General features: G+C 39.7%; 1 protein-coding gene across 2 annotated transcripts in view; it reads right to left on the minus strand.

The window, feature by feature from the left end:
- Positions 1 to 13,780, minus strand: part of LOC133653370 (low-density lipoprotein receptor class A domain-containing protein 2-like) — a 58,446-nt gene that overhangs the window by 27,755 nt on the left and 16,911 nt on the right. The window contains exons 2-4 of one of the 2 annotated variants that reach the window (XM_062052688.1): positions 3,405 to 3,893; positions 640 to 789; positions 404 to 541 (exon numbers count right to left, since the gene is read on the minus strand). In XM_062052688.1, coding sequence (XP_061908672.1) covers positions 404 to 541; positions 640 to 789; positions 3,405 to 3,893 — 777 coding nt within the window. Of the gene's footprint in view, positions 1 to 403; positions 545 to 639; positions 790 to 3,404; positions 3,894 to 13,780 lie in introns of both variants that reach the window. The other variant, XM_062052604.1, reaches the window with a different exon arrangement.

A 13,780-nucleotide genomic window follows, 5' to 3' on the forward strand; every position in this document is an offset into this window, starting at 1 on the left:
TGGTCCCCTTTATTTAGAAAAGTACAGAAAAGTACCAAAAAGTATCGAAATAATTTTGGTACCGGTACCAAAATATTGGTATCGGGACAACACTACTTACAACACTTTATAATATCGCTAATATTACTATTACTTGCAAGACCTGTACAATATCACCACTATATACTTCAAATACTGTACAATATCACTACTATTATCATTACTTACAATACAATACAAAATCTATACAACTATTACTTAGAAGACTTGCACAATATCTACATACTTCCAATACTGTACAATATGACTACTATTACATTACTTAAAATACATTGACACTATTACTACTATTACTTACAATATATGTGACTATGATTGCATCACACAGAAGGATAAAATAAATGGTGAAAAAAAAATGACCTACCTGGCACTGACGCAGAACTCGGAGGGCTGTCTGCCATGCCACAGTTCAACTGTGTGGGCGATGGCGCTGTGGGGGGATTTACCAAAGATGGCGGTGGGGTTGCTATTGGCGTTGCTGGCTCTGGAGGTAGAAGCCGACCTGCTGATGGAGGGCATATATTGTCAAGTACATAATCCGAAATGTTGTTCTTGCAGGATAAATAAGATAAAAAGGTGCCAACACATCGCCTCACTGACCTTTGCACCTCGTCGTCAGATTTTGTTCCAGATCACTTCCATCCCCGCAGTTGTCAATGTCCTTGTCGTCACACACCAGGCTCAGTGGAATGCACTTCCCATTTCTGCAAGTGAAGTACGGCTCACTGCTGCACAACGATTGGTTGAATCCTAAGCAGAAAGAGTGACGTCATGGGTGATGTCTAATCAAAGGCAACAAACTCAAGCTTTTACTGGAGGTTACAGTGGACCCTGAGTTTACGAACCCCTCATTGAACGATTTACAAATCACAGACCTCCTATTCATCTACAACATCATCAGCTCCATGTGACATTGGTGAGCCTTTGACGTGAGCGATATGAAATGATAACTCGGGACACGCAGTGCTAACAACATTGAATGCTAACAACACGGCTAATGGTCGCAGTTGCGACTATCAAGTTGACCATGTTCTTGCAGAACAACTTACACCTGTGGTTTGAGCACATGAAAGCCCAGTTATAACTTAGAGGAATTACCCACAATGTGATAAAGTATTTCCACGTAGTAGTCATGTTGTAGTGGCCGGGTGACTGGCATAGCAATGACGCTTGTAGGACCCTCCGGACTACCAGTGCCAGTGAGTACTGGAATCTGCAGCAGAACACACTGAAGTCCCAAAGATGGTGTGGTGAAATTATCCTCTGCATTTGACCCATGCCCGTGTTCACCCCCTGGGAGGTGAGGGGAGCAGTGAGCAGCAGCAGTGGCCGCGCTCGGGAATCATTTGGTGATTTAACCTCCAATTCCAACCCTTGATGCTGAGTGCCAAGCAGGGAGGTAATGGGTTCCATTTTATAGTCTTAAAAAGTGAAACAAGTGTAAAGGCTGTTATTTCATGTTTAGAGGGCTTTAATTATGTTCTTTTAAATTACTAATTCTAACATAAGACTACTAAGATAGCCAGCTGTGTTTTTTTTTGGTTTGAAAAATGAAACTGTGAGCAAGTTGCAAACAGCCCTTTTAAGTACAGAGTGGGTGCCGGGCATAGGATTAATATCTTATCAAAACCTCCTTTTATCTTGCTTATTTAAAAGTTTTCTTAACATGGTAGTATTTTGTCAACATTTTGTGTTAAACTTGTGAATCTGTTGTTTTCACAACAATTGTGTGACACTGTTTGATGAAGTAGTGCATCAAATCATGAAAAAATATATGATGAAATATGGAGATAAAGGGTTTCTGCTCAACAGCACGGCAGCATTGTATTTCCATCTGTGGGAAAGTCTAGGCTATAGCTATCAATCTGGTCGTGAATCTGGTTGTTATTCTAACACATTAAATTGTTGTTCTATGAATTGCAACACTTGATTCAACTTGTCAACCTTTATCTCAATTTTCAACACCTTCTGACCAAATTAAAAATATTTTAAAAGACTAACACTAATACTGTTTTCAAGATGTTATCTAAAACTACAGTATACTAAAACCTTGTTAACTTTCCGGCGACAAGATTTTATGATAAAAAATTAGAATTTTACAGTAAAAATATTAGTCTTACCATTTTTTTCAATTTACAATAATTTGGTGTAAAAAACCCCACCATAAATGGTATGGTAAAATTTTGTCAACTGAGCTTTAGTTTTTTACCCTAAAATCAAGGTTTTATTTTTTTACAGTATAGTTTTAGTAAATGAAAACTCCAAAAATAGTTTTAGTTCAGTTATACATGACAGCTGTTTTTACAGTGCATTGCTGTAAATGAAAAAATGGTGCAACCTTATTTTTACGGTAAAATTCTGGCGACTGAGCTGCCAGTATTTTACCATAAAATTATGGTAAACTTTTTTTACAGTGAGGACTAAATCTATCACACATAGAAATGACTAAAATGTAACTAAGGTCTGTGGAACTTTGGGGTTCACAAGATTCGATTCAATTCGATTCTTGGGGGTAACGATTCGATTCAGAATCAATGCTCGATTCAAAACAATTCTCAATTCAAAATCAATATCGATTAATAACATTGAGTGTCAGTTCTATGATTAACTACATTCCTCCATAAAACATATAAAAAGCTGTGGAAAAAATGCTATATTACATAAAATAAAACTGGTTTTGTTTAATAAAATTCTACCCTCACATTTAATAAAGTCAAATACAATTAAGGTAACAAAAGTATCACACACTTCTCTTTTCAATATGATTTGCCCGAGTGGCTAGACAGGACAGATAAAAAAAAAAAAAAAAAAATATATATATATATATATATATATATATATATATATATATATATATATATATATATATATATATATATATATATATATATATATATACACATTTTTTTTGATAAATCAATTTAAAAAGAAAAGTTTTTTATTTGATTAGGAATTGTTGCAAATAATAATCGCAATTCATTCGAAAATCAAATTTTTTTTTGACACCCCTACGAGTAAGTACAACATTTTTTCTTATTGTGTCCACTATTAACACAGAGATCATTATACATACATTTGTTACGTCCCGTCCTAATTATTGTAACATAATATTTTTGGGTTTCCCCATTATGTATACATTTTGATTGTTATCATTTGATTTGATTGATTGATTTTCGTCCAAAAGATTAAGACTAGAATCAAGAGGACTGTGAACAACAACACTGCTCTGAAGTTTCTTATATTAAGTGTGAGCAAAAATGTAAGTGTGTGTGTGTGTGTGTGTGTGTGTGTGTGTGTGTGTGTGTGTGTGTGTGTGTGTGTGTGTGTGTGTGTGTGTGTGTGTGTGTGTGTGTGTGTGCGCTTACCAAGTCTGAAAGATGTGAAGTCTCCCACGAAGTCCACCCTAGGCTGTGTACCCCGGGTGACGAGCCGAAGGGTCAGGTAATTTCCTGTAGACAGCACTGGTCGAGGAGGGCTCTTTCCACAAAGAGGAGGCCCGAGGGGAGGAGAAGTTCTGTCCAATCCATCATAAAACTGAACATATGACCCAGCGTGACAGGGGTCGTCCCCTGAGCTTTTTTCAGAGGTGGGTTCCAATTTGGGGTTGAGGGAAGCAGATCCTCGTGGGGACTCTGGCAGCAGAGGGGATGGGCTTAAAGGGGCCACTCGCAGCAAACTGTAGACAAGGAAGAAGCGAAAGTGGAACTGGACCTTGTCCTGCGGGGAGCTGGCCTGCATTGTGAGGTGGCAGTCGGTCCCCATGGTTACAAAGTAGTACTTTTTAGATTCCTGGTGAGAGTTGATGATCATGCCGTCACCCCGGATGGTCTGGCCACAGAAGTCCACCACGTTTACTGAAAAGACAAAAGAAAATAAAGTCTATCCTTTCCGCCCAAATGCAGCTGAGATAGGCTCCAGCACCCCCTGCAACCCCAAAAGGGACAAGCGGTAGAAAATGGATGTAAGAAATGTATTTTAATCGATAAATCGAAAAATATTGATCAGGAACATTACATCTGCTGTCTGAACACTTTCCAACCTTACTGTGGCATTCAGTATTCCTTAACAAAACCCTACGAGCTGCAGCATTTTTATTTTGTTTTAGATGGCACACTTTGTGTAACTTAGACTATCTTTTCCTTGCTGTAGGTCTGCTTTCAAAATCAAAATGTTTTGAGAGTTAGTGTGCAAAGAAAATGTAAGAACCGATTATCCTTGAAATGAAGATACCTCCTCAGCTCAGAGCCAAAAGTGGATGGAGGAACAGTTGTACTATGCAATACTCTGTTATTATCAGCAGGGTGGATCGTTTCTCTAAGACGGCTAATTTTGTCCTCTTTGCTAAGCTGTCATCTTCATTGGAGATTGCTGAACTTGTTTACCTTATTCTTTATTTTGTGTATTGTTCTTAAAACATCCAGCTCTGTGTCGTTTAGCCATACCAATGAGCCAAGTCCCACTCTGAAGAGGCCCTCCTCAGAAGGTGGTTTGTGTGAGTGGGCAGGTGGTGATGTCAGACCCGACTTAATCCTGTAAGACCCGAAGCACCCAACCCCAGTGTGGAGGTGGTAAGGAGGGTCTATTGTTGTCGAGGTAGCTGTACGCTCTCAACGTCCTGGATGTACTGATGTGATCGTATCCATACTGCCGACTCCCACTCCCGCTTCAATGCTGCCGCCAGCCATGCCTTCACTGATGGGTCCTTTGGAATGGAAATAAGCAGCTATTTGGCTGCCATCTTGAAAGAATGGCAGGACTTAAACCTGCTCGGGGGGAAGGAGGGGGTCTGTAGTCATGGCATGCAGGATGTGCCAGTGATGTTGTTTGGCTTTCTTTGCCATAGTCAGAGTATCTGCCTTCTGCCGTAAACAATTCCTGCAAGAGTTGGTAGGTAGAACATATGGGTTGCCCACAGACAGCCAGTCACAATCCTGTGGGCTTCTGCCCCTGACTGGGGCACAGTATTCAGCCACAAAAAGAACAAGGCCCTTCGTGGAGAAACTGAGTACATTGGTGGAGGCACCCCAGGTCATACCAGCGACACGGCGCATGAGTGAGACCCTTGCAGTGGCTTTGATAGACAGTGTTCTTTCTAGCCCTACGTCAAGGTACTTGGGGGGCCTGCTGTGACTCCAAGTAATTGTTTTCCACGTATATCTACAGCTGCATTTTTTGGCAAGTTTCTTTGACTTCACATAATGCCCTAACCTCGATTCTGCGGTCTGTAAGGCCTTCTGCAAGGGCCTGTAATATTTTCTGCCTTTAACCTCCAGACAAATGACCGGACAGGAAACTAATTAAAACCTGCAGTGGGCCATCCATAGCGACTATCCTGGTCGACATACCTGATACTGAGGTGGAAGCTGAAAGACACCCCAGTGCTGCATGCTGTGGAAAACTGCCCACCCACTACGTTTCCATGCACTAAATTAGTCTGATTTCTCAAATAGTTTGTTTTTTTGTATTTCCACACCTACAAGTGTAAGTCCAAGTGTCCATGCACTTGCTCTAATGCGACTATTGGTCATATGCCATGTGCCTCCTGTACACTGGGGGACGCTAGTTCCTTTTTATCGCGGTTAAATAAATTCCTTCTACGATTGACAAATGATCTTGGATAGCACTACGAACATGACGTTACTACCAAGAATGTATCGGGGCGAATGCAGGTCGGACGCAATGAAAGACCGGTAGAAGAGTTTTTCGAATCAATATTTGGACAAAAATCATGGAAACAAAACTTTTGAATGTTTTGAAGTTCATCCAAAAGGCTCTGTGGATTGATGGAAGGAGTTTTAAATTCGAATGAAAAGAACGTTCGTGCCCCGACTAATATCCAGAATAAGGTTGCTATTGTTCTGGACTAACTTGCCAGCTGTGTGGAAAGTGCATCATCACAAAAGATGATGCCTTTGCTTGGCTCAGCAGCCTGGACTTGCCTCTCTTACTGTGCATATGTTATACGTAAGAAGAATACAAAGGACCTACCCTTGGTCAAGGGGGACAGGAATCTGATGTCCAGGTAAGACTCCACATTCAAGATCAAACATATCTTCAATACCAGAGGGAGTCCTGTTTTTTATCGGCTCTATGTGGTACCTTTTCCCTCTTTTATTTCATTTGCTACTAATTTTCCTGGGTTGCCTCTGTCCAAGAATCAGCCTTGCCAAGTTGCTTTTTGCGGTTCTTTTCCTATTTGCTACTTTTTCAGGTGTCCTTTTTGTTCCATTATCATCACAGTTTTCTGTTCTTTCATAAAGTTTTTTAAAAAATTGTATAACATATCCTGCTTACTAAGCTGTTTCATCTTGTCACATACTTTATATTAAAAGCCATTGAAATCTCTTCAAAGGCTCTTTTTTTCTGCTTTACTGTTTGACCAGCATGGATGTTGACAGACTCCCTTTACTGAGGCTGTGTCTACACTAAGCCATATAACCCCTTAAACGGATAATTATTTAGCTTAAGCCCCATTTCAGCCACACTAAACCATCGTTTAAGGAAACCCTCCTTGGATAATTTTTTACACAGGTTAAGTGCGCCGTGTATTTCTTGAATCTCCGGCTCTTAGCTCTGTACGGACTCATTGATCGTTTACAAACTGAGTTCGGAGAGGAAGTGAAATCAGAAAGACCGCACCCCACACAGGAAGTGATGTCAGAAAGAACGTGCCACAGCCAGCTTCATAACAACCGCTAACCAATGCCCGTGTTTCTCATTCTTCTACATGTACAGACGCTTGTGGAAATCACACATGAATACCTTAAGAGAAGAAAACGCGCAATTGCAACTATTTCTGATAGAACACATCTCAGACGGCAAGAGAGCTTTCGAATGTCCGGGTCAGCTGTGATTCTACTTACCGAAACACTTCGTCCATTTGTCCAAGGAGAGACAACGAAAGTGTGGGCTCCCGTGGATGTGATAAAAAAGGTAGCGTGTGCTTTGTATCACCTGGCCGTCGAGAGAAGACTACGGAAAACATTGAATGCATTTGGACTGGCAAAGCAGATAAGGTTAGGTGGGAGTTATTGTCCGCCATGTACACTACCGTTCAAAAGTTTGCGGTCACCCAAACAATTTTGTGGAATAGCCTTCATTTCTAGGAACAAGAATAGACTGTCGAGTTTCAGATGAAAGTTCTCTTTTTCTGGCCATTTTGAGCGTTTAATTGACCCCACAAATGTGATGCTCCAGAAACTCAATCTGCTCAAAGGAAGGTCAGTTTTGTAGCTTCTGTAACGAGCTAAACTGTTTTCAGATGTGTGAACATGATTGCACAAGTTTTTTCTAATAATCAATTAGCCTTCTGAGCCAATGAGCAAACACATTGTACCATTAGAACACTGGAGTGATAGTTGCTGGAAATGGGCCTCTATACACCTATGTAGATATTGCACCAAAAACCAGACATTTGCAGCTAGAATAGTCATTTACCACATTAGCAATGTATAGAGTGTATTTCTTTAAAGTTAAGACTAGTTTAAAGTTATCTTCATTGAAAAGTACTGTGCTTTGCCTTCAAAAATAAGGACATTTCAATGTGACCCCAAACTTTTGAACGGTAGTGTATGTCGCAGACTCAACATCTAGGTCCAGAGTATATAAAGTCACCAAAAACGAATGGACAATGAAGGTGAAGGCAAAAGAGTGAGGAGTGTCCTGACCAGATATCTACATCCCTAGATTGATTGTTGTAAAATGTTCTTTATCACATTGTTTACGTGTCTAATAAAGATTTGAATAATTTATGATGTCTCGGGTGTGATTCACTACAATAGGGCCCCACAGCACACTGGATTCCAGTTAATTGAAATGCCACAACATTGGATATTGTTCAGATAAGTTAAATTTAATTTAAGAACTTGCACACAAAGCAACACTTGAGGTGACTATAACGTGCGCATTTTCTGCACATGCGTACTAGGTCGCGTGGCGCCGGCAGACGGAAGGGAGCAAGTGGTTTTAAACGACCATTGTGTGTGTGTGGACAAGGATAAGGTTAGGTGGGATTTACCTAGGATAGTGTAAACGGGGCCTGAGTATAAATGAGCTGTGCCCCAGTATTGAGACAAACTGGAAATTGCAAATACTGGCAGTATTTATGACAGTTGTTAATGTGTTGCATCCGCCATAGTAATTTAACTTCACACGTGTAGCTTTCCCTTTCCCTTTACCCAAATTATGTCTTGAAACATTACCGCGTGACTCGACCCCAAGAGGGACAAGCGGTAGAAAAAGGATGAATGGATACTGTAGCTGGATACAGAAAATTGGTCGCTCAAAGCAGAGATAAAGAAGTAGTCAGGAGAAATGAGAAAATAGATAGTAGCAGTAGTAGTAGTTAATTTCAAACATGCTTAATGAGTTACATCAGAATACACACAGGACCTACTAAAGGTTTACGTGTACTAAAACATGTGCAAACTTGATAGCACATGCAATGCCCATCCACTGTAATGGTGTGCGACCATTGTGTCTCTTAAGTGAGCAAAATAACAATCGCAATCTATTTTGCATGTCTGTCTTCATGAGTGTGCAGAATATATGCTGATCATCAGAACACACACTAATGGGAGGAGAAGATGCAAATATAATCTCTCAACACACGCAATGTGATTAATAAATGCTGAAGCTGTTCTGCTGGCTCTATTTTGCATATGTATTTAGCATGTCTAAAATCTATGTGCAAACTGACACATACATACACACATACAGTACATAGCTGTAAAAAAGTAAGGGATCGCATTGCAAAGACAGATGGACAGAAAATTGGTCCTATGTGTTGTGTCTACATATTTGAACTGTCATTAAGAAAACCTAATAGAAATTTCATCAATTTAGCAATACTATTTTATAATTTCATAGCTGCTGGATGACTTAAGGGGCTGATAAGAACAAATTCAATTGATGTGTTTTGGTGTCTGCGTGTTTTTTTTTTAATTTTTATGGTGTTTGTTTTTTAATTTAGGAAATATATTATTCTCCTATGTATATATCTCCTATATTAAAAAAAACTCTTGCAATATGCATTTTCTTGCAGTTGGATCATATCAAACGCATGAAGAGAGCACGGGGAGTGTGCTTAAAATAGCTTCTGTTGTATAGATTGCGATTCAATATTGATTTTTTTTTTTTTTTTTTACAGATTATAGACGTGTTGTGTTTGTTTATTAACATTACAAAACCCAACACTTTGGAGAGCATGATACCATAAGTGTGGAGGGAAATTAGTGGCTCCATGGTGATTTAAATATGGCATTCTGCAACACTTTTGCACTTGTTATCAATTGCACACACAGTCTTAGTAGCACACACGCAACACACCCACTAGTAGTACACACAAATTTTTACTTTGCACACGCTGTTTAGCACTCAGTATTATGATCTTATCAGGCCCTCTGTATCTTGCTCACAATTTAACATGTTCGAAAGGAAGTGCGAAAAAGAAAATATTGACTCCTACCCATTCTTCATCCTTGGATCCTTGAATATCACAGCATTTACTAGATTGGTTCACTTCCTGTGCTAAAATGCACTACTCACAAAAAGGTTAGATACATCAAGCCCTCGGCGAAAAACCAGATTGAAGTCAAAATTCACCATGACCTCTGCAGGCGAGCCCAACGTGGCGCCCCCGAACCTCTGACACACACACACACCGTAAAAGCTGGTAATAAATTAGACGGTTAAGCTAGCCAACTGAGCAAGCGACGTTATTAGCAAGTCTGTTTAACTTAATGGCTCTATAAATCTCTGTTTATGCGGTGCATTTTTCATCTTGCTGCTGCAGAGACTGAGGATCAAGTTGCTGGAAGACAGACTGAGGTCATACAGGTCATATCAACTTTTTCTGCCGTGTTTTCGTAATAAAGAAATATGTTCATACGCTAATACCTCAAGTTGTAGTTTTAGTAACAGCGTGTTTGTTTATGAGTGTTGGATTAATTCAATTCAGGATAAGTTAGCAGTAAGTAAGAGTCTCAGCATTCTTATTCTGTATACCTTGTAAAAAACATATTTGCACTGTATTTAGTTAAACTGGCTTATATTAGTACATTGTTTGACTTCTTTAATCGCTGCGTTCTATGTTTTATTCCACATATTGATAGAGTTCTTACGGCTTGTCACACCACGCCGTGCCTTATTTTGAGTTTGTTAGCATTTTCCTGTGTTTGATTAGTTCCGGTCTAGCACTCTTATTTTGGTTTCCTGTTTTAGTTTGTCCTTCTTGAAGTGACTTGACTCCTGCCTCAAAGCGCTGTTAGGGTCACCTGAGTTTAGTTAATAATCAGCAGCCTATTTAAGTCAGCGCTCCAGAATTGACTGCCGTGGCACGCTGTTCTTTCTTTTTACGCCTCACCGTATGTGTAGTCTGGTTTTAAGTTTTTTGTATAGTCTTTTTGTGCACTTCTAACCACACGACAGTGTTTATGTCGAGTTTGACTACCGGCCAGCTGCATTCATGCATTCCAGTTGCATCTCGAAATCATGTCAACATGCGGCCCCGCAAGCGTGACAAGAATAAAAGGCTTGTGCGAGCATTGAATTATTTTGAAAGTATTTTTTTTTTATCAGGGGTAATATTTATCATGTCTTTTTTAATTAAAAAAAAAAAAAAAAGGGGTTGTATGTTTTCTATAACTGACATTAGGTGTCAGCTCGGGCTATGAAATTATTAAAATATTTATCCACAATTTTGTCCGTAGTTAACTTGTAATTAATCACAAATAATCGCCAATAGATAAAAGCTTTTTATTTTTAATAAGTGTACCTTAGAGAGACTATTTTCAAGTTTTAATACTGTCAATTAGGGATGGGTACATCATTTGAATTTTTTATTAATACGGTACTAATTCCCGGTACCTGGGAATTAATACAGTATGCAATGGTATCAATTGTCTGTATTTGTGTGTTATTAAATATAATTTTTTTTATAAAAATACAAAAAAAATTATATTTAACAATTAACATTGAGACGATAATTATAACTGTGCTGTCTAGTTGATAATTCTTGTTTTCTTACACTTTTGAGTTTCATTTGCAAGTATTATATAGTAGATAAGTGCCAAGTGCTTGTGTCGAAAACCGGACGTGACCAATATAATTATTTTATATTTGTTTGTATTCACAAATGTCATGTTTTAAAGGCCTACTGAAACCCACTACTACCGACCACGCAGTCTGATAGTTTATACATCAATGATGAAATCTTGACTTTGCAACACATGCCAATACGTCCGGGTTAACTTATAAAGTGCAATTTTAAATTTCCCGCGAAACTTCCGGTTGAAAACGTCTATGTATGACGACGTATGCGCGTGACGTCAATGGTTGAAATGGAAGTATTCGGACCCCATTGGATCCAATACAAAAAGCTCTGATTTCATCGCAAAATTCCACAGTATTCTGGACATCTGTGTTGGTGAGTCTTTTGCAATTTGTTTAATGAACAATGAAGACTGCAAAGAAGAAAGCTGTAGGTGGGATCGGTGTATTAGCGGCGGACTACAGCAACACAACCAGGAGGACTTTGAGATGGATAGCAGACGCGCTATCCGATGCTAGGCGCCGACCGCATCTATGATCGGGTGAAGTCCTTCGTCGCTCCGTCGATCGCTGGAACGCATGTGAGCACGGGTGTTGATGAGCAGATGAGGGCTGGCGTAGGTGGAGCGCTAATGTTTTTATCGTAGCTCTGACGAGGTCCCGTAGCTAAGTTAGCTTCAATGGCGTCGTTAGCAACAGCATTGTTAAGCTTCGCCAGGCTGGAAAGCATTAACCGTGTAGTTACATGTCCATGGTTTAATAGTATTGTTGATTTTCTGTCTATCCTTCCAGTCAGGGGTTTATTTCTTTTGTTTTTATCTGCATTTAAGCACGATGCTATCACGTTAACTCCGTAGCTAAAGAGCTTCGCCAATGTATTGCCGTGGAGATAAAAGTCACTGTGAATGTCCATTTCGCATTTTCGACTCTCATTTTCAAGAGGATATAGTATCCGAGGTGGTTTAAAATACAAATCCGTGATCCACAATAGAAAAAGGAGAAAGTGTGGAATCCAATGAACCCTTGTACCTAAGTTACGGTCAGAGCGAAAAAAGATACGTCCTGCACTGCACTCTAGTCCTTCACTCTCACGTTCTTCATCCACAAATCTTTCATCCTCGCTCAAATTAATGGGGTAATCATCGCTTTCTCGGTCCGAATCGCTCTCGCTGCATTGTAAACAATGGGGAAATGTGAGGAGCCCTTCAACCTGTGACGTCACGCTACTTCCGGTACAGGCAAGGCTTTTTTATCAGCGACCAAAACTTTATCGTCGATGTTCTCTACTAAATCCTTTCAGCAAAAATATGGCAATATCGCGAAATGATCAAGTATGACACATAGAATGGATCTGCTATCCCCGTTTAAATAAACAAATTTCATTTCAGTAGGCCTTTAAACTGCAATATTGTTAAATTAAGGAAACTCAAGCTATTGCGTGCTTTGCTATTTGTAACCCCTATATAAAATTCCCATTGAAAACATGCATACAGTGCAAATACTTTTATTGTGGAGGGTTACTTCCTGCCGCTCACTTCCTTTTAAGGAAGTGCTGCTCACTTCACCACCCCCTCCCGTACCTGCTGTGGCTGCGGTGCTGCGAGAAGCGCTTGAGAAGAAACTTGCAATATCTTCTCATTCTCCCACTTTGTAAACTTCATAATTAGGTGAGTCTTTTGCCATGGCATAATCAACAGATTTCCACAATCACAATCATGTGCCATGTCGCCAATATTATGTTAGCATCTGTTTTAGCATAGGCGCTAACCGCTGCCATTCTTCCATAGAGCCACCGTGTTCGATTAACTATCGGGCCAGGCATGGTGTGTTATTTTTGCCCTCGATTACTCAGGTCAGGTTTTTTTTCCGGGAAGGAATACCCGTTGACCAAAACAACCTGAGCTCCCTATCCACTTTCAAACTCAACTCAACAAATGGCGAGCTAAACAACTACGCGGTAGGACAAGCATTTTTTTCCTCCTCCGTGGCAAACCCTTTGGATTACTTTTGTTTTTGAACTGAACTTTTGGACTGACGCGAAAGCGTTTGCATACCTTTTGAACTGAACTGTGAACTGGTTCCGAGAAAGCATCAGGACTGCATCTTGTGTTTTTGTTTTGGGCATTTTTTTATTTTTTATTTTTTTCCTATTGTGTCATTTGTGGCATTTATATTCTTGTTCAATACATTTAATGCAGTCAAAACCAAAATAACTAGTTGTCGTCATCTTTCATACCACAGGCTCCTAGACGAACCATCTTCTGTTACACGGTTTACATTCTTAACCCGCCTAGCCCATGCTAGCGTTACAATTGGCGAGCTAGCCAGGAGCCTGTCAGTATGAACGATTTTTGATACGACCTTTAGCATATATATGTATCTTTTTTTTGTTGAGTTGAAAGATGGATTACTTTGTAGAAAGTGGTATGGACATTGCTCATATGGTCATTGTTAGTGGTGCAACAAACACTGAAGCAGAGAAAGAAATTATTGATAATTTAAGCGGGTATGGTGATGTTAAGAAAGCGATTATTGTTTACGATAGTCAAAACCCTTATTACAAAAACCTGGCCGTTGAGTTTGTAGATGTTGCGGCATTAGAAAAGCTTAAACCGTTTTTGCCATATACGACGCACACAGCAACCGGTGAAGTTGTTGTTAACTTACTTTTGGTCGAGGGTGCCGCAGCTAC

The sequence above is a fragment of the Entelurus aequoreus genome, linkage group LG01 (assembly GCF_033978785.1).
Source record: "Entelurus aequoreus isolate RoL-2023_Sb linkage group LG01, RoL_Eaeq_v1.1, whole genome shotgun sequence".
In the NCBI taxonomy this organism is placed as follows: domain Eukaryota; kingdom Metazoa; phylum Chordata; class Actinopteri; order Syngnathiformes; family Syngnathidae; genus Entelurus; species Entelurus aequoreus.